The sequence below is a fragment of the Empidonax traillii genome, unplaced genomic scaffold, assembly GCF_003031625.1.
Source record: "Empidonax traillii isolate 1590-97213 ecotype Southwest subspecies unplaced genomic scaffold, ASM303162v1 scaffold86:size2944007, whole genome shotgun sequence".
NCBI classification, from domain to species: Eukaryota; Metazoa; Chordata; class Aves; order Passeriformes; family Tyrannidae; genus Empidonax; species Empidonax traillii.
In genome coordinates, this window is record NW_020955279.1 from 360,387 (window position 1) to 380,347 (window position 19,961).

Below are 19,961 nucleotides of genomic sequence, written 5' to 3' on the forward strand. Positions count from 1 at the left end.
TTCAAAATTGGAATAAAAGTTACTGCAGCCTTAAAAAACTGTTAGGTAAGTGAAATTCAAAAGGCTCAGGGTATGTCAGTGTTTCTCACTTTTGAATTTAAAGGGACACCTGAACATTCTGGATAACTTATTAATTAATTAATTAATTTACTCATTAAGTCTCAGGCCACCTGATCCCTCACTGCTGCTCTAAGTCTGGACAGGGACAACTGGCTTTTGTAAATAATAACATGTTGTTTACATATACAGTAATTTCACTGCTAGAAACAACAAGCTTCCCTTTGAAATATTTTTAATTCCTCCTGCCTGACTCTGCCTGACACTGACAGCACCTGGGAGCTGGCAGTGATTCACCACTGCTTTCTGATGTTTTACAGATGCTTCTGCGCCCCACAAAGGGAACAAAGAGCTCACCAGGTCAGGGTGTTACTGTAAGACATCAGCTCAGTTCTAGATAGCTCCTGTAGACTGTTTATTCAAGAGTGATTCACAAAAGAATTCAGTAAAATCAGACATTATAGTAATGAGAAGTTAAGGGCACGTTACTGTTGTATTACATGTGTTATTTCTGTGCACAACAAAACTGGTTTGAAGGATTTCCTCATGCATCAGCCAGAGCTGACAGAGCAGAATCCCTTCAGCTGGGCTGCACGTCACAAAATCTAAATGTTCCTCGGTGCTGATATCTATGGAACCAGACACTTGAAAGAGATGAAACTGCTGCAAAAAGAGTTTCTCAGCACAGTGGGAAAGGCTGCTCAACTGCTCCATTTCCCAGCCATGTGCTGGATATGACAGGGAGCACATTTCCCATTCATCTGTTTTAATTTGGCCATCTCAATGGCTTATTACAGGTGCAATCACTAAAACACTCAGTATTTGCACAACACTGCCCTCAGGCTCCCACAGGTTTGGGAGAACAGGGCCAAACCCAACACTGAATTAATTCACACTGAGAAAATTAGGTGGGAAAATTAAAAAGAGGGGGGAATTCGTTACTCCAGTTGCCTCTAATCAGTGTCTCTGACTGCATCACTTGTACCTCCTTTCAAAGGAACCATTGATTTCAGCACCTTTTCACAGTTTAGAGAGAGGAAACTTCAGTTATCTTTTACTTTATAGACAAGATTCAAATATTGGGCTAAGGTCAGGGAATCAAACCTTGAAGTTGAAAGCTTCTTTTTCAGGAAAGGGGTAAATCTGAAAAGAAAACAACAGATATCTTTACCTTAAACTGTTTATTCTCCTCCCGTAACCTCTGAACTTCTACTTGAAGCCTCTTATAGTCTTCCATTACTTTCTTAACTTCAGTGTCATCCAAAGAAGAACTTATTGATTTAGACATTACAGAGGAATCTGTCTTTGTTGCAGTTGTGGATACAATTTTATTTATTTCTATGTCATGCTGTTAAAAAAGGACAGAGTGATTTCTGGTTAGTTATTAACACCACACCACACACCTGGTATTTAGGAGGAGGATCAGGTAAAATTGTCTGTGCACACCTGAAACGTGCCTGTATCAAAAGAAATAAACAACATTTTTCTTTCTGTAATCCCAATTACAGGCTGTCCAGTGCAAGGTGGAACAATTGTGCCCTTAGCACCTGCATGTTAGGAAACATTTCTCAGTTTATTCAAACCATTATCTGTTCTACACTGGGCACCACACAGTGCCCTTAGAAATCAATGTGTTCATTACCCTAACAAAAAAGGACCCTGCAATATTATAGCTGCTAATTGCAATATAATCCCTGACTGCATTTGTGTTTTCCTGTCCAGCTTTCGACCAATTTACTTGCTAAACTCAGCATTGTCCCAAGGAAACAAAGGGCAGCATTGGACAGAGAAATTATATTGCTGCTGTATTCAGTATAAATTCCACCCATTTACAACCATCAAATCAGCATCATTATATTTTTTTAAAAATATTCCTTATCCTGAAATCTTTCACTAAATGAAAACAGATTAACTCAGACTGCTCTGTGCTACTGTTGCAGTTACATTGTTCCGATTAGCTGCCAGTTCCATTAAGGATTAACAAGCCTTTGAACAGTTTACACTGTGTTTTTAAAGGGTGATGCCATCCAGGCAGTGAAACAGAGGGTTCTGTCCTTTCTTATAGAGCTGTCTGTACAAACATGCCATTTTACAGGATTTACTGGGGTATTAAGTTAAAGCACTCGATATGCATCTGAAAATACTCACAGGCTTATCATTTTCTGCTGGTAGCTCAAACACACACCTAAGTTTCGAATCCATGAGTTCTTCCGGTTTTGCTTCTTTCCACTGGAATAATTTAATATTAATTCAGTATTAAACATATCAGTATAATAAGGCAGATGGAAAATGCAGAGTATTATGTAAACAAATCACATCATTTTACTCAGGGAAAAAACCCACAGGTGTTTATCATGTTCCATTAACCACATACAGGATGAAAAATGAAATCAAATATGTGACTGATTGGCATCGTGAAAACAGACCAGACACTATGAAGCAAATCATTCTAAACAGTCTGAAACCTCCACAGGTAATTTATGAGGACTGGGAGCTGTGTCAGAGTAATTAGCAGGGATAGGGGGAGCTGTGGGCCTGGTTAAAAAAAAAAGAAAAGGAAAAAGGAGGAGTGAATTCAAAGGAAGGGAAAGATAACAAAAGCCCAAATCAATCACAGAGTTAGTTGTGAAGTCTTTGCCCAGTTGAGTTCCTAATCAAACTTTTCAAATTTCACATACAGAGATAATTTCCCTCTCACCTTCTCTCCCCTCCAACTAGGGACTGCACCATAAACAAGCTTCCTTGCAACATTTTTAATAGGGATTAACAGCAATAAATCTTTGCTGGGTGTCAGCTGGAACCCTGAAGTGAAGAGATTTATTCCCAGCAGGGATACACAGCAAGGAGTGTCCACACTCATACCCTGCAGTTCTCACAAGCCTCTCCTCACCGTGACCTCACTGCAGGTGGTTTGGTACTCCCAGCATATCTCAAGTAGGTGTCAAATTATGGCCAACCCCGTGCAACCTGAAGGAGCATTTAACTCATCCTAAATAGCTGAATCCTACTCCAGCTCTTCTGGGGCTGGAATCAGAACTCTATTTTGAGCTCCTTGGCTGCCTGGGAAGTGTTGAAAGCTTTATAGTCCTCCTGTAACCGGGCTCACCTGTTCATCCAGAACGGGAAGAGGTTTGGAGAGTGGGAACAGGACTGAGAACTGATCAAAGTGTTACAGGGAAAGAAACTGTATCGGGTCTGGAGAGCTCTGGAAAACTGAAAGGCCCATCTAGGTACTAAAAACATTCTCTGCTGGCAGAATAACATTTGTCATGGTATAAAGTAACTCATAAAAATTAAAGAGTTTGAAAGAAAGGCAGACTGGCTTATCTTTCTAGTGATGCAGATTTTATTACTATTGCTGTTTCTCCCACTGGATCTTATTTTGAGGCCATTAAACAAATATAGTTCCATAAATCTCTTTCAGAAGGGAAATTATTAACCCTGCAGAGTGCCCCAGCCTTAAGCAGCTATTCAGAAGAAGATCCATCCTGTAAAGACTACTGTAGAAAAGCCATGATATGTACCCTGAGCTTTGCTGGGGTTACTCTTTTAAGTACCACACACACAAAAACACACACAAGTCCCACACTTGAGTGTAAAGCCCTTTTTTTCCCCTTTTTATATGGTGTCCTCAACAGCTGCCCTGTGCTCTCCCAAGGCTTCCTTGTGCCTTCTTGTAGTAGCAGATGTTGCTGTTAAAGCAAAGCCAGCAGCTGACAGAATGGTTTGTTCCTTTCCAGGTTGCCCTACTGGAGCCTAAAATCTTCTTCCTATGTCTTTTGTCCATCTTTGCTTCTGCTGCTCTCATTTTTAATCCACAGGACAAAATCTACAAATTTGCCAAAGCCACGGCAGACACAGGCAGGGATAAAGAAAAATACACCACTTGTAAATCATCCTCTTGTTTCTCGCTGGGAAAAGGAGCTGCTCAAGGGAAGGCTCAAGACTGAGAGGAGATGCATAAAATATAAAAGATGCCACAGACTTAGAACACATTCAGGGTATTCTTAGAATACAGAGTTCAAGCTAGCCTTTCTAAAAAAGGATATACTGCAAAAAAACTACAACTACGTGTTTTGTGGCTTGGCATCCCATTCCTGACAGCAGCTTCCCAAGGAAGCAACCACGACACCAACTGTCTCTGTCAGTGCAAGATTCCTGGGGCTCAAAATAAACAGAAAACACCTTGCCATGCGCAGAGATGGAAATCTGGGAAAGCTTTCCAGGATCATCCCAGTGTGGTTTGACAACAGCCCTCAGGCGACGCAGTAGAAGGAGTTGGAGAATTATACAGTTAGAAAGAAATCTATTTAAATTAACGTCAATACTTACTACTGCTTCCATATCTGAAGTATCAGCTGGAGCAAACATAGACTGAACCATAAACTTGTGTTTACTTTTCTCATTAGGGTCATAGTCAAAAGGCTGTAGCATCACTGCAAGAAAAAGCCCCAAAACACATCACATTAATATTGCTCTGATGCAGAGTCATGCCCTGATGACACAGTTAGCAGAGTTCAGAAATACAGGCATTAAAATGGGTTCAAGCTCTACATCCCAAAGCAGCAGCTGAGATCAGGAACGTCACTTTAAAGCACAATTCTGGCAGAAGGTAAGAGAAACACACTTCTCCAGCCTGTCTAGACTTCAGTCTGAGAACTCTGGAATTGCTGATCACTTTACAACATTCTGTACACAACTGTGGCAGAATAACAGTAGTAATTTATAGTAAATAGGATAATTTACATATCCTCTGGGACAGAGGGAAAAATTTTCAAAGACAGCATCTTTTTGTCTTCCTTCACCCTTGGGGCAGAAGTAACAAGCATTTGCATGAGCTGTACACACAGTATTGCTGATGGAGCCTGAGTAAAGCTACAGGGGCAAAGGCAAACATTGTAAACCCCGAGGATGGAAAATTTCCTCTGCAAAGTTTAGGAGCCTCACGGTATCTTCCGTATTGAGTACGAGTATTTCACTTCCAAAAATAAGTCACTGAATGTTTGTTACCAATTTACAGCTGGAAGTTAATGGTTAAACGTGATGTAAACTTTGCCTCTGAAAGGTATACAAGGAATGTATCTCTCTCCATTTACAAATCAAAAGCATTCCAGAATTTACTTATGCAGAAAATGACTGTGCTGAGGGGGCAGAGGAAGGAACAGCAGGTTTAGGGGTGCTTTTATTTGATTTTTCATATAGTATTAGGAGTTTCCATGCCTTTTCTTTTAGGGTAAAGAACTAACACAATAAAGAATCTTGAAGAGGGACAGTGAGGTATTTAATTTACATGGAATACTCTTCAATCACATTTGCAAATGACACCTGGATATGCAGCTATTGTGACATTAACAAACACGGGTTTGGCTTCAACATGAGCTAGAACATGTGAAAATAAGCAGCAGAGTTTACACAAACATGTCATTAGATATTGCAAGAAGCCACCAACTCCCTCCAATTTAAAATGAAGCTTATAAATACTGCCATTACAGCTACCATAAAAAAATGATGCAAAAATTCACATTTTATGACCAGCGAGCTCACTTCAGTCCCTCAATTCAATCACTGAGAAGAGAAGCAGTTCAAGAATTAGGATGACTTTCAAGTACTGGTGCTATTAACATGATGTGCCCAGATTCACATGCACTAATTGCAGGGGTTCATCATATAAAAGCACTATCCAATGATCCCATTTGCTGCAGACGAAGGCAAGTCAAAGCAATTTGCCTCAATGAGCAGAGGATGTTATGGCTGTGCCATCTTTATTATGCACACAATCTGTGGCCATCAACAACCACATATGCCTTTTAAAGCCCGGAGAGAAGGAAGACAATAAATCCCCTCAGAGGAGGTGCTTTAAAAATTATTATACATTTTTAACTCACCTTGCAGTGAGGGAACACTAGTCCAAAATAAGTGTTTGCAAATTAAACCAGGCTACTTTTAAAACTCTTTTCCCAGCGGAAGTGACTGCGCTGTGAGAACACGTTCATTTCAGCACCCCCTGAGACGTCACTGAAAACAGCAGCGTTTTGTCCTTCGCTGTAGCAGACACTGGAATTATTTCAAACCTACATAACAGGCAAGATCCAGCTGGAGAGGCAAAACTATCCACTGTTTATGGAAGTTGTACAGATTGTGGGTTTCTCAGCCCCGCTTTGCTGAGCCCATCCATAGGCTCATTTGGAACTCAGGATTCCCCAAGTGACAGAGCTGAATCCATCCTGGAATGCTGCTCGGAGCTCCATTCACTGAATCACAAGAATGAGAGAGGGCTCGACAGCACAACCCTTGTTAGCACTTGTATTTTTAGATCAATACATGAAAGCCACATTGACACAAATTATTCAGCAAATGTCTTGTAAGCCAGATGGGAAGCTCAAAAATATGTACTTTGTACAAGAGGAAAGTGAATCATTTCAATATTTATTTGCATGCTAGTGGGGCTTTCTGTGAAAGATCAGCTCCATGGAAGTGCCCTAATTGCTGGAAAATTTGCTGCTGGGAACGTGGCTCCTTTGCTTTGAATGGAAACCACATACTTGATGCAAAAACTACGTGAAAAGTGTGTTCCTACAAAATGCCTCATCACATCATTCACCTCAGCTGGTCAGAAGCTTCAGCTTTCATCAGTATCCAGAGTTTTAAGAAACAAAATTATTAATATGATCTTCAAGTTTACTACCACCAGCATCCGTCAGGTAGAGACATGTATTTCAAACACTTTCTAAACTGGTTCCCCCCAGCTGAAACACTCAGCTGAATTAGGTGTTCTGCCCTGAGCAAAAACTGCACAGTCACTGAGATCAATGCAATGAGGAGCAATGCAAGTTGTGTTTGTGAGCCCACTTGTCTCCCTCAAAATTCAAACACGAAGTTCTGACCTACTGCACACCCTGAAGTGTTTCTAAAGCAGTGGACACCACTTTTCTCACACATCCCTGCCACACCCCCCTGTATCTCTAGATAGCCAGGAGAGGCACCCACCATCCTCTTCTTTTCCCTAGAACAGTTTACTGGCAAAGTTTGTGACAATGTCTGAAGCATTAAGTTCTTCTGGTTGTCCCAGGGTAAACCTGCTTTCTCAAGGAACAGAGGAAATCTGAAGCAAGGAAGATGGAAGGAGGCAAAATTCTACCTCTAACACCTGCTGGGATCTCCCTTTCCCTTCCAGGAGCAGAAGGAACAGAAAAGTCTCCCAGCTCAGATGGTCAGCAACCTTCCTCTAGTTTCCATCTAAATTTATTAATGGCCTGTTTACTTGGTCCTGGACCAATACTGCCCTTCTGCTTAAATATCAGAGAAGTGGAAGAGTCATTTACTTCTGGTGCACTCCAAGACATCAATCACAGCGACTCTTGGCCTTGTGGTACACTCAGTTAGCCAGACTCAGTGGGTCTTGCCTGGGCCAGGCTCTCCATTCATTCCCTGCACCTGTTCTGGCATCAACTCCTCTAGATGAGCTGCTCTAATTATACACCCAGGCAATTCTGCCAGTGCCTTGGACAACAGCATTTCTACCCTCTTCTCTCTGCCATTATCAGCCTCTTTGTCACATATTTGCCTACAGATGCAGATGTGTGGTGCTACATTTGCCTTTCTCACAGCCACATTATGTCAGCATCTTGCTCAGCTCAGTCAGGCCCCTTTGTTTAACAAGCTTGCAATTATAGCAGGAGTATTTTATTCTCCAAATATGTGATTTTGCAGTTTTTTCTAATGAAACTCATCCTCTGTTTGTCTCACTGTAGCCTTCAAGGACACCTAGTTCTGCTGCACAACTTCAGCCTCCCAACTTTACATCATCATCAGGGTTTTTAGCGTTCTCTTTGTGCCAGAATTGCTTGTAAAAGCCTTAAACAAGATTAGTACCAAGAATCATTCTCAAGCAACATCGCTAGTAACTTCCTGCTGTGGCATTTCCATCCACCACGTCACTGTTCACTCTCAAGCAGCTCATTCAATATTCTGTGAATCCATTTTTCTTTTCCAGTTTTATTGATCGTTTTCCCAAACGACACTGCCTGCATTTTTTTATGGTCTGGACATATCAAATCTGCCACATTTATGTCACCTGTCCACAAAATACCCCAAGCAGGGGCAAGCCTCAAGTTCACTGTGCAATGAGATCAGCTCTGCCAGAGGTGAGGAAGGGCACTGCAGAACAGAAAGGGGCAGAATCCACTGCACCCCTCCAGGTTTGCTCCACGTAAAAAAACCCCATAAATATTTCAATAATACTAAAAAATGTTGAATATGGGAAGACCAAGACAGAATCTTTTAAAGCAAGGAGGCACAACCATTCCAAAACTTGGTAGTGGCTACAGGGTCCTGGGAAGGCAGAGCAGCGATGCTGCCGAGGGAAAGTTTGGGAATGCAGCAGTGGATGAGGGAACGGGGCAGCCCCTCTGTGACTGCAGAGCACAGGGCTGAGCTCCATCCCTGCTGAAGGTAATGCCAGCTGCCTTTTCCAAGCCAGGCAAGCTCACAGAAGAGTAAAAATCCCTCCTGAGGATATTCCACAGCAACCCAAGGCCATCATCAGCCTCTCCCCGTTTTCAGGCAGCATGTTCAGACTGCTCTCTTCAGCAGGACACCGTCACAGATGGTCCCTTCTGCACTTCCTCTCTCCCCCCTTACACACCTCACCAGCATCTGCTGAGGGTTTGTTCACTTTGCCTTTGTAATCCATTCATGCCTTTGATTTAGACCTCAGGAAAAAAAAAAAAATCTCAGATACCTCTGCAGAAATCATACGTGTCTAACAGAGAGGAAATGTGTGCAATTGCTCCTCTTTGCCCAGCATCTCAGAACACATGCAGAGCCATCAGCTGACAGCACACACACATACGCTCCCCGCCAGTTACATAAACTCAGCTGTTAAAATTACATGCCATTATATAACAGGTGAAAACACGGGCTCCAAACCTGCCACCACAGCGAGCAGCACATGCTGACAGGGCCTGAAATGCTGGGATTTAGGGAAAGCTGTGATTTGGCATAAGAAGCCGGTTATTTGAGACTCCACTAGCATAAAGCAAGCTTTATTTTTCTAGCATTTGGTGTGTTTTTAAATGAGCCATCATATTAGTGCAAAATAAAGTGGAATAATGTTGGAACTGCTGCCTCTGTCTCAGGGCAGAATATCTGCTCATATACTGACATCAAATTAGTACAGATTTAGTTTCACAGGAGTGTAACAGAGGCATCTGGTTACTACAGTGCAAGGAGACGAGGCTGCCCCAAATTCAGCTGCAGTCAGTAACATTCTGAGAAACTAATAAATCGTTCCAGAGCTTCACACCACCACAGGCACTGATTTTTTGGAGAGACAAACCAGTGCAATCAGTGGCTCTGGTAAAGCCAGTCAGCAATTCCCAAGAGGACAGACTGCATATAGTAAATACAGCCCAATTAGTTTAAGTGTCCAGAAGTTACTACTGAATTAACTACGTTCTAATAATTTCTCATCAGTAGTATTTTCACTAGGTTTGGAGGAATTCAAGCCCTATTTATTCAAGTCCTATTTTTGTGCCCCGTTCAAGACTTGAATTACAGGACAGAAAAATAACTGATTCAGAGGCAAAGAAACAAATTCTATTTATTTTTCACTTCATTAACTCCAAAATCACTCCTCTGTTCTCAAGCAACATTACCCCAAAGCAAAGGTTAAACACGTTCTCCCCCCTTTCTGTGAACCTGAAAACAATTCTGCCCTGTAAGTTAATGGGAGTCCCCTCTGATCCCTATCCAAAGGATCCCATCTGCTGATTAGAACCAAAGACACTGCCAACTTAAGGTCCAAATTTAGGTCCCATGCACGGTTTAAAGGACCTACCAGAACTGCCACATATACAGCTCCATTAAACTCCAGTTCAGAATGTTTTAGGAAATAAAAATTAACACTTGTGACAAATTCTGTAACATCTACCTATGAATTTACCTCAATATATTACCTGAAGAACAATGAATGTGTACTGTTTGCATTTTAAAATATAATGCTAATGTAAGGACATCGGCAATTTAGGACTCATTATTTATTACTGAAATGATTATCGGCATGAAAATATTAGAACACACATGTGAGCTTGGGATTAAACACACCACAGCCATTTTCAAAACCAAACAAATCATAAATCACCATAAACAAGGTCACCAGAAAAGGGAAAACTGTAAAGCTGTGTAAGCAAGAGGAAAGCACAGCTCAGGGCTGGCACAGCAGGCTCATAACGGGGTACTTTAAGCCTTGGACTAGATCCACACTCTCTGCTGTGCCACGGGGAAGAGCGAGGCTGGAAAGGCAAGTTGCTGGTACAATAACATGAGATAGTTCCTACAACACCCTCCTGCACTGTGTTTGCTCAAGGTGGAGCAAAGGGACACACAAAGTGAACAGAGGTTTAAGAAAACACTCAACGCTGAGATCAAGAAGACATTAAAGAGCCTGGTAAGAGCCTGTGAAGGAAACAGGCTTTTAATTCTCAAAGTTCATCTGCAAGATGAAAAGCAACCACATCTTTATAGCATGAAGATAATTTGTAGCTAGAAACCATGCTAATTTTCATTATCATTTCATTGATTTCAATGCATTTGATATGCTTGCCTGCAGCTAGGAGAGATGACAGACAGCTTTACTTGGGAATTGTCCCGACTTTTAAAAATCGAAATTTCTCTCTAGAGAGCTTTTTCATTTACATATTAGTCATTTCAGAGCTCACTGGCTACGTGCTGGCCTTCTCCTGAAGCAGAAGTGCTTTGCCTGCCCCACCTGTAGCTCCCAGTGCGATCGAGGCACGGTCCTGCAGCAGTTTGCATGCTCAATTGGGCACTGAAATCCCAAAGACAACAGATCAATGAGTGTGCAAATGTGGGCATGTACAGGAGGACTTACAGGATCAGACTTGCTTAATGCCACAGTGCAAAGTATTTTTGGGAGCAGTTTTTATTTTATTGAAGCAGGCTCTCCAAGGTGTTCAAATATTTTACATTTTATGAAGTAAAAAAAGTGAAGTCTTGATTTTTACAAGTTGATTTTTTTTTCCAAGTAAAAAGCAGCGGGTTTAGCTCCCCAAATTTTTTATTCCAGGCTAGGAAAGGTTGCTAAGAGACTAACAGCAAACTCTATAACCTATCAGTAATTTTTCTTATCCTGATAACATTAAATTCTTTTAAAAATAGTAAAGCAAATCTGCATATTTATAGAAATCATTTTCTCAACAAAAAAGTCAGACCTCATTCATGCAATATGCCACTACTACATGCTTTGGTAGAATTCTCTATTAAAAACATGGAAAAGTCATTGAGAAAATACACTGTTTTCAGGCATGTATCATCAGTGAGTTAACAGTATGCAGACATTCTGTTCATGGGAATACTCAGCTCTTTATACTTTCAAAGTAAGCCACTCCTTTGTTTTTTCCATTACCAAACTTAGGCAAGTCAAGAGCTACTGACTCATTAGAGAAAATCATTAACTTTTCCTATGGAACAGCAAAGATTTAGTCATTTGACATTTTTAACACCAAAGGATACTGAATCTTCAGGGAACACAAAACAAGCATGGACTGCAAGTAAAGGTTTGCATTGTTGGATATTATATCAAGGTAGTTTGGCAACAGCCAGCACCAGTCTAAACCAGTGGCTGCAGTTCACCCAGATTTATTCTTCCCTGGATGTGCTCACCCAAGCACTTGTTTGACCCCATGGTGAGCTGGTTCAGGAAGTTAAGCTGGCAAAAAACTAACTACAAAAATAATCCCACAGGGAGGGCAGGGCTGCAGCAGCACTGGTTTGGATAGGCTGGCTGAGGCTGTTAATGAGCCATATAAATCATTTATGCATTTCTGCCTTTTTCCTCTCCAAAACATGATGTAAAACCAAGCCTACTGCTGCTAGCCCAGGAACAAGGGAGGTGAGGCTACGTGACGTGGCTGCTTCTCCACCAAAACACAACCTGACCTTCAGGCTGCAAAGCATTCCCAGTAAGTGATTAAAAGAAGCTATTTTCAAATCACCAGAAAACTGCTTGAATGGCTTACCAGAAACATTAATTGATGTTCCTGCATCGATAATTCCACTGTTGGGCCTTACACAGTATCTACGTGGTGCTGTGGTCTTAACTTTGAAGCAAACATTTCTGTCTGTGGGGTTGCCGAGCTTCAGGTTTGTAGTGACAACATCTGTGAAAGGACCTGGCGAGGAGAGAGAGGCGAGACTTGAAATCACACAGAAAGCACTTTTCAAGCAGAGGCTAAGCAGGCTCTAAATCTCTGTTCACAAATCTTATAAAGTCATTAGATGTCCAATTTCCATCTGCGGCACGTACAGATAATCGGGCACGCAAAGCCGGCGCCCCGGCCCTGCTGCAGCTCCAGCCCAGCAGCTGAAACGATCATTAACTGCCAGACAAAAGGGGGAAATCATTCCCACGTTGTGCCAACACCACAACATGGCATTCAGAGGATGCCAAATTCCCTGCTGCATCACAGATACTCCATCCCAGCCAGCCCAGGCTCGCAGAGACACCACATATATCCATGTTGTAGGTGATAAATGGTGAGCAAACATAGTTTGTTAACCAGGCAGGGAATGATAACAAAGGGGCTACTACAGATCCATCTGCACGTGAAGCTGTACCTCCAGAGAACCAGGAATCCACCAGGTATTCTGGAATGCCACACCAAAACCAGCAAAACAAGCATTTAGGACACATTTTCTTTTCCCTGGCAAGCTTATTTTTTGTTGTTCCTTTTTTTTTTTTTTTTTTTTTTTTTTTTTTGTAACAACTCTCTTGGCTACAAGAAATTATAAACCAGAAGAAATAAAATAGCCTACCTCACCCAGGGCAGGAAATAACCCTGTGGAAATAGGGGAATTTTTAGACGCTGAGAGCACTGGCAAAGATTTCCACATTAGCAAAGCCAGACTCGAACCACTGTCAAGTCCTGCAGCACCAAGAGCAGGCAAATCCATCTCTCCCAGGCTCCCCACCTAATTGGAACTGCCCAAATCCCTCAGGTTAGAGGAAAGGCTCGTTACTGATTTCCTACAAGACACTGATAAATCAGACAGGCAGCACACAGCTATGGTGTTTTACAGATGGTAAAGAAGGAAAATTAAAAGAAATGTAACCACACTTTGATCAAATGTCTTCTGCATAGAAGTGATTAATTTGATGCCTGAATAAAATATCTTCATCTGTCCTCAGGAGTAAAAGCAAATTGGTCAAAGAAAAGCATTGAACTTTTCCTTAGAGAAATGACAGCCCTAAAATTGAAAAGGGGAGGAATGACAATGATAATAAAAACACTGGCAGGCAACATTCCACCATCCTCCTCCCAAAGCATGCTTGACTTAAGGTAATTTAAGTTGGATACTTTTTCTACAAATTCATCACACAAATTTGTCTCCCAAGATGATGTTTCATATAGTAACAGTACTTCAGCCCTGCATTTATCCTCTATTTGTTTAAAGGAAATAGAAGGGGAAAACCCCAAAACAATCACACACACAAACCCCTCCGACCAGACAACAATGTAGCACCATTTCTGCCTGTGCTCTGAACAGACCAGCTTTGCATTTAAAATGCAACCTGGGAGCAAAAAAAAATTGAAGCAATAAAATTTTCAGATCCCATGGCAAAGATTTCACTAAACCTGTGCCTGGTGAAACACTGTGATGGGAAAGGGAATGAAGCACAGCTGTCAAGTTTCCTCTGTGTTCTGCATGCAGAGAGAGACTCGAAGCTCATGGAAAATAACTGGGCAGAAGCGGCCACGAGTTGGTGAAGAAGTTAAACAAGCCAAACCATCAGAAAAACCCAGCAGATTCAGGTGTGTAAAGACAGTGGCAGATCTTCCAAACAGCTCTATCTGGGAGAAGCCTCAGCATCTCAGAAGAAATTGCAGGAGGCCTGAGCATTAAGGATGTGTCTTTACTGCAAAATTACAGCTTGAGCTGTTCCAGCACAGAGGGAGGGTGGGCTGAGCAAAGCCCTACATATGCAGCTGCATCCTCAGCAGTGCTTTCCTGGGATAGATTTCCTGGGGGAAATACCATGTTTTTATTTGGCTGATCCATGAAGGCTTGTGGGACTTGTGTGCCCCAGCAAAGAGCTGCTGTTTGAAACAGCAATACGACAACAATTCTGCGTGTAAAATAATCTCCAAATGGAGTTACTTATTGCTAACACAGATCATACCAAAATATTTGGCAGCAAAACCTTCCAGCAGACGGAATTAATTTCTCCTTGCCTGCTTGACGTTTTGCTCTCCTGTTCTGTCCACTAAGCTTTAAACAGTTCCTTCAGCTCCATTCTCCCCCAGCTCCAGGTTTTGCAGCTGGAAGGAGGGCTGACATCTGCTCCCAGCAAAGCTGTGTGAGGCACACTCCTCACGGCACCGCTGTCCAAACACTGCAGCACAGCAAAACACGGCAGACAAACACAGGATTAACCTGCCTTTGTGGGTGTCCTGAAGGGTGTAAAAAAAATAAACAGGCAACAGAGTATTAACTCAGGGGTAATTGGGGCATGGCAGTGAAATATTATCAGCTTGGCTGGCCCTGCCTTTTGAGAGCAAGGCCCATGGGCTGCCAAGTCGGGCTGAAATGAAACCTTGATAGCCTGTAGTTAGATTACTATGGCCAAGGCTCCACGTTTTGGGGGGAGGTTGAACTATCTCAGGATAAACACAAGCTAATTCTTTACTGGAGATACAACTTTGCTTTCCAACATCTGGATGTGAGCACAGCAGATAAGGTTGCAGTGGGTATTAACAGTCCCACAAGACACACATCTACCCTGGAGCTTCATTTTCCAGTGCAAGACATCAGGAATTCTGGATTCATACACAGATACAGGAGGATGGAATGCTCTACACTTCTTCCTGATCACTTTGCCCTCACTACAATTTACACACGTATATGTAACACCTGGACAATGCCTGTACCCCCAAGGTGGGCTGTGAGGGCAGTTACAGTCAGACTGGTACATTACTTGGGTAAAAGCAAGTGAAGACTGACTCTGTTCCTAACCAGCAGCTGGGTTAAAAAACACAACCCTCACTTCATTATTTTGTTTTGAATGCTTTTTCTATTGCTCATAATATTCCTAAATAAGTGAAACTCATACAAAGGCAGGGTGCTTTCCAAATGACAATTTGCACTTCAAAATCAGCCTGTTTTTCCTCATGTGGTTTTTTTTTTTTTTTTTCAGAGATCATGAGAAAAATGCCACTGGTGTCATCCCAAGGACAAAGTTATGGGAAACAGGGTCTGTACATGCATCATCTGCCACAGGGTTGTCACGGGAGCGAGCTGTCTACAAGGAAGAATGTAGTAAATTGAATTTGGTGGTGAAAGTCTGAAATATTCCACAAGGGCTCGATGATTCTTTCCTGCCAAAATAAAGACAACTTGTGTTCATGCAAAGGGGGCATCTAGTGATATGCAAACCAGCAGAAAGGAAACATCACCTTCTGTACTCATGAAACCACCAGCATTAAGGTTTTGAAGGCACCATGGTTTCTCATAGGGCCACTTTTCAGCAGGGTTAGTGTCAAACTATAGCTGAGGCTTTCCACCCAAGGAGCTGCACATCCAACCCTGCCCCTGTGAAGATCCAGCTTTGGCTCAGAACCAGCCACGCTCCATTTCCTATTCAAACACCAGTGCTGGACCAATCTTTCCTAGGAGTGCCACTCTGCAGTGCACTGTGTCCTAATATCCCACACCATTTTAGTAATAACACAAAAGTCTGGGAATTAGGTCAAAAGAACATGAAGTCAACTTTATTTAAATTTTAAATAACTCTCATTGCAATAAAAATTGCCCATAATTGTACCAGCAAATCTAGGCTGATAACTTTCTGATCAGCACAGTACTCACCGTGAGATTCTTGCTGCTCACAGAAACCGCATTCCATAGTACATTTGTACTGAATCTTAATGCAATCACTCTCACTTGAACCCAAACTCCACACAGCAAACAGTCCTCATACTGCCTGGCATGTGAAAGAAGTTAGCACAAATATCAGCAGGGGGAAAGCTTCGATGGCACAGGTTGGGCAGGAACATTCAAACCCACCAGGCACAGTCCTTGGCAGATTTGTACCTGCAAATACTACAACATCTTTATAATTAACTACACACATCAGGTGGGCCACAGTCCCAGGGTTGCTTTATTCCTGCAAGAGTCCATCTCACTGCTGACAGGGAGGTGTTCTGACCTCTCCTCTCACCACCTGCCTGTGCAGGCTGCACAGTGTGTGCCCAGAGCCGAGCCAGGGAGCTGCCTGGGCTGGAAATTAATCCACTTACCAGGCAGGGAGCGAGGGAGGGGGCAGTGGGGAAGAGAAAAAGGAGAATCAGTTTTCAGCCAGANTTTTTTTTTTTTTTTTTTTTTTTTTTTTTTTTTTTTTTTTTTTTTTTTTTTTTTTTTTTTTTTTTTTTGTAACAACTCTCTTGGCTACAAGAAATTATAAACCAGAAGAAATAAAATAGCCTACCTCACCCAGGGCAGGAAATAACCCTGTGGAAATAAGGGAATTTTTAGACGCTGAGAGCACTGGCAAAGATTTCCACATTAGTAAAGCCAGACTCAAACCACTGTCAAGTCCTGCAGCACCAAGAGCAGGCAAATCTATCTCTCCCAGGCTCCCCACCTAATTGGAACTGCCCAAATCCCTCAGGTTAGAGGAAAGGCTTGTTACTGATTTCCTACAAGACACTGATAAATCAGACAGGCAGCACACAGCTATGGTGTTTTACAGATGGTAAAGAAGGAAAATTAAAAGAAATGTAACCACACTTTGATCAAATGTCTTCTGCATAGTAGTGATTAATTTGATGCCTGAATAAAATATCTTCATCTGTCCTCAGGAGTAAAAGCAAATTGGTCAAAGAAAAGCATTGAACTTTTCCTTAGAGAAATGACAGCCCTAAAATTGAAAAGGGGGGGAATGACAATGATAATAAAAACACTGGCAGGCAACATTCCACCATCCTCCTCCCAAAGCATGCTTGACTTAAGGTAATTTAAGTTTGATACTTTTTCTACAAATTCATCACACAAATTTGTCTCCCAAGATGATGTTTCATACAGTAACAGTACTTCAGCCCTGCATTTATCCTCTATTTGTTTAAAGGAAATAGAAGGGGAAAACCCCAAAACAATCACACACACAAGACCCTCCAATCAGACAACAATGTAGCACCATTTCTGCCTGTGCTCTGAACAGACCAGCTTTGCGTTTAAAATGCAACCTGGGAGCAAAAAAAAATTGAAGCAATAAAATTTTCAGATCCCATGGCAAAGATTTCACTAAACCTGTGCCTGGTGAAACACTGTGATGGGAAAGGGAATGAAGCACAGCTGTCAAGTTTCCTCTGTGTTCTGCATGCAGAGAGAGACTCGAAGCTCATGGAAAATAACTGGGCAGAAGTGGCCACGAGTTGGTGAAGAAGTTAAACAAGCCAAACCATCAGAAAAACCCAGCAGATTCAGGTGTGTAAAGACAGTGGCAGATCTTCCAAACAGCTCTATCTGGGAGAAGCCTCAGCATCTCAGAAGAAATTGCAGGAGGCCTAAGCATTAAGGATGTGTCTTTACTGCAAAATTACAGCTTGAGCTGTTCCAGCACAGAGGGAGGGTGGGCTGAGCAAAGCCCTACATATGCAGCTGCATCCTCAGCAGTGCTTTCCTGGGATAGATTTCCTGGGGGAAATACCATGTTTTTATTTGGCTGATCCATGAAGGCTTGTGGGATTTGTGTGCCCCAGCAAAGAGCTGCTGTTTGAAACAGCAATACGACAACAATTCTGCGTGTAAAATAATCTCCAAATGGAGTTACTTATTGCTAACACAGATCATACCAAAATATTTGGCAGCAAAACCTTCCAGCAGACGGAATTAATTTCTCCTTGCCTGCTTGACGTTTTGCTCTCCTGTTCTGTCCACTAAGCTTTAAACAGTTCCTTCAGCTCCATTCTCCCCCAGCTCCAGGTTTTGCAGCTGGAAGGAGGGCTGACATCTGCTCCCAGCAAAGCTGTGTGAGGCACACTCCTCACGGCACCGCTGTCCAAACACTGCAGCACAGCAAAACACGGCAGACAAACACAGGATTAACCTGCCTTTGTGGGCGTCCTGAAGGGTGTAAAAAAAATAAACAGGCAACAGAGTATTAACTCAGGGGTAATTGGGGCATGGCAGTGAAATATTATCAGCTTGGCTGGCCCTGCCTTTTGGGAGCAAGGCCCACGGGCTGCCAAGTCGGGCTGAAATGAAACCTTGATAGCCTGTAGTTAGATTACTGTGGCCAAGGCTCCACGTTTTGGGGGGAGGTTGAACTATCTCAGGATAAACACAAGCTAATTCTCTACTGGAGATACACCTTTGCTTCCCAACATCTGGATGTGAGCACAGCAGATAAGGTTGCAGTGGGTATTAACAGTCCCACAAGACACACATCTACCCTGGAGCTTCATTTTCCAGTGCAAGACATCAGGAATTCTGGATTCATACACAGATACAGGAGGATGGAATGCTCTACACTTCTTCCTGATCACTTTGCCCTCACTACAATTTACCCAAGTATATGTAACACCTGGACAATGCCTGTACCCCCAAGGTGGGCTGTGAGGGCAGTTACAGTCAGACTGGTACATTACTTGGGTAAAAGCAAGTGAAGACTGACTCTGTTCCTAACCAGCAGCTGGGTTAAAAAACACAACCCTCACTTCATTATTTTGTTTTGAATGCTTTTTCTATTGCTCATAATATTCCTAAATAAGTGAAACTCATACAAAGGCAGGGTGCTTTCCAAATGACAATTTGCACTTCAAAATCAGCCTGTTTTTCCTCATGTGTTTTTTTTTTTTTTTCAGAGATCATGAGAAAAACGCCACTGGTGTCATCCCAAGGACAAAGTTATGGGAAACAGGGTCTGTACATGCATCATCTGCCACAGGGTTGTCACGGGAGCGAGCTGTCTACAAGGAAGAATGTAGTAAATTGAATTTGGTGGTGAAAGTCTGAAATATTCCACAAGGGCTCGATGATTCTTTCCTGCCAAAATAAAGACAACTTGTGTTCATGCAAAGGAGGCATCTAGTGATATGCAAACCAGCAGAAAGGAAACATCACCTTCTGTACTCATGAAACCACCAGCATTAAGGTTTTGAAGGCACCATGGTTTCTCATAGGGCCACTTTTCAGCCGGGTTAGTGTCAAACTATAGCTGAGGCTTTCCACCCAAGGAGCTGCACATCCAACCCTGCCCCTGTGAAGATCCAGCTTTGGCTCAGAACCAGCCACGCTCCATTTCCTATTCAAACACCAGTGCTGGACCGATCTTTCCTAGGAGTGCCACTCTGCAGTGCATTGTGTCCTAATATCCCACACCATTTTAGTAATAACACAAAAGTCTGGGAATTAGGTCAAAAGAACATGAAGTCAACTTTATTTAAATTTTAAATAACTCTCATTGCAATAAAAATTGCCCATAATTGTACCAGCAAATCTAGGCTGATAACTTTCTGATCAGCACAGTACTCACTGTGAGATTCTTGCTGCTCACAGAAACCGCGTTCCACAGTACATTTGTACTGAATCTTAATGCAACCATCCTCACCTGAACCCAAACTCCACACAGCAAACAGTCCTCATACTGCCTGGCATGTGAAAGAAGTTAGCACAAATATCAGCAGGGGGAAAGCTTTGATGGCACAGGTTGGGCAGGAACATTCAAACCCACCAGGCACAGTCCTTGGCAGATTTGTACCTGCAAATACTACAACATCTTTATAATTAACTACACACATCAGGTGGGCCACAGTCCCAGGGTTGCTTTATTCCTGCAAGAGTCCATCTCACTGCTGACAGGGAGGTGTTCTGACCTCTCCTCTCAC

The 19,961-nt window shown here is 42.4% G+C and overlaps 1 protein-coding gene across 3 annotated transcripts in view; it reads right to left on the minus strand.

Annotated features, from left to right (window-relative positions):
* VAPB (VAMP associated protein B and C) overlaps window positions 1-19,961 on the minus strand; it is a 34,692-nt gene that overhangs the window by 2,449 nt on the left and 12,282 nt on the right. The window contains exons 2-6 of one of the 3 annotated variants that reach the window (XM_027881239.1): window positions 12,096-12,248; window positions 4,390-4,493; window positions 2,206-2,286; window positions 1,461-1,514; window positions 1,162-1,200 (exon numbers count right to left, since the gene is read on the minus strand). In XM_027881239.1, the coding sequence (XP_027737040.1) occupies window positions 1,162-1,200; window positions 1,461-1,514; window positions 2,206-2,286; window positions 4,390-4,493; window positions 12,096-12,248 (431 nt within the window). Of the gene's footprint in view, window positions 1-1,161; window positions 1,201-1,228; window positions 1,406-1,460; window positions 1,515-2,205; window positions 2,287-4,389; window positions 4,494-12,095; window positions 12,249-19,961 lie in introns of all 3 variants that reach the window. The other 2 variants (XM_027881238.1, XM_027881240.1) reach the window with 2 other exon arrangements.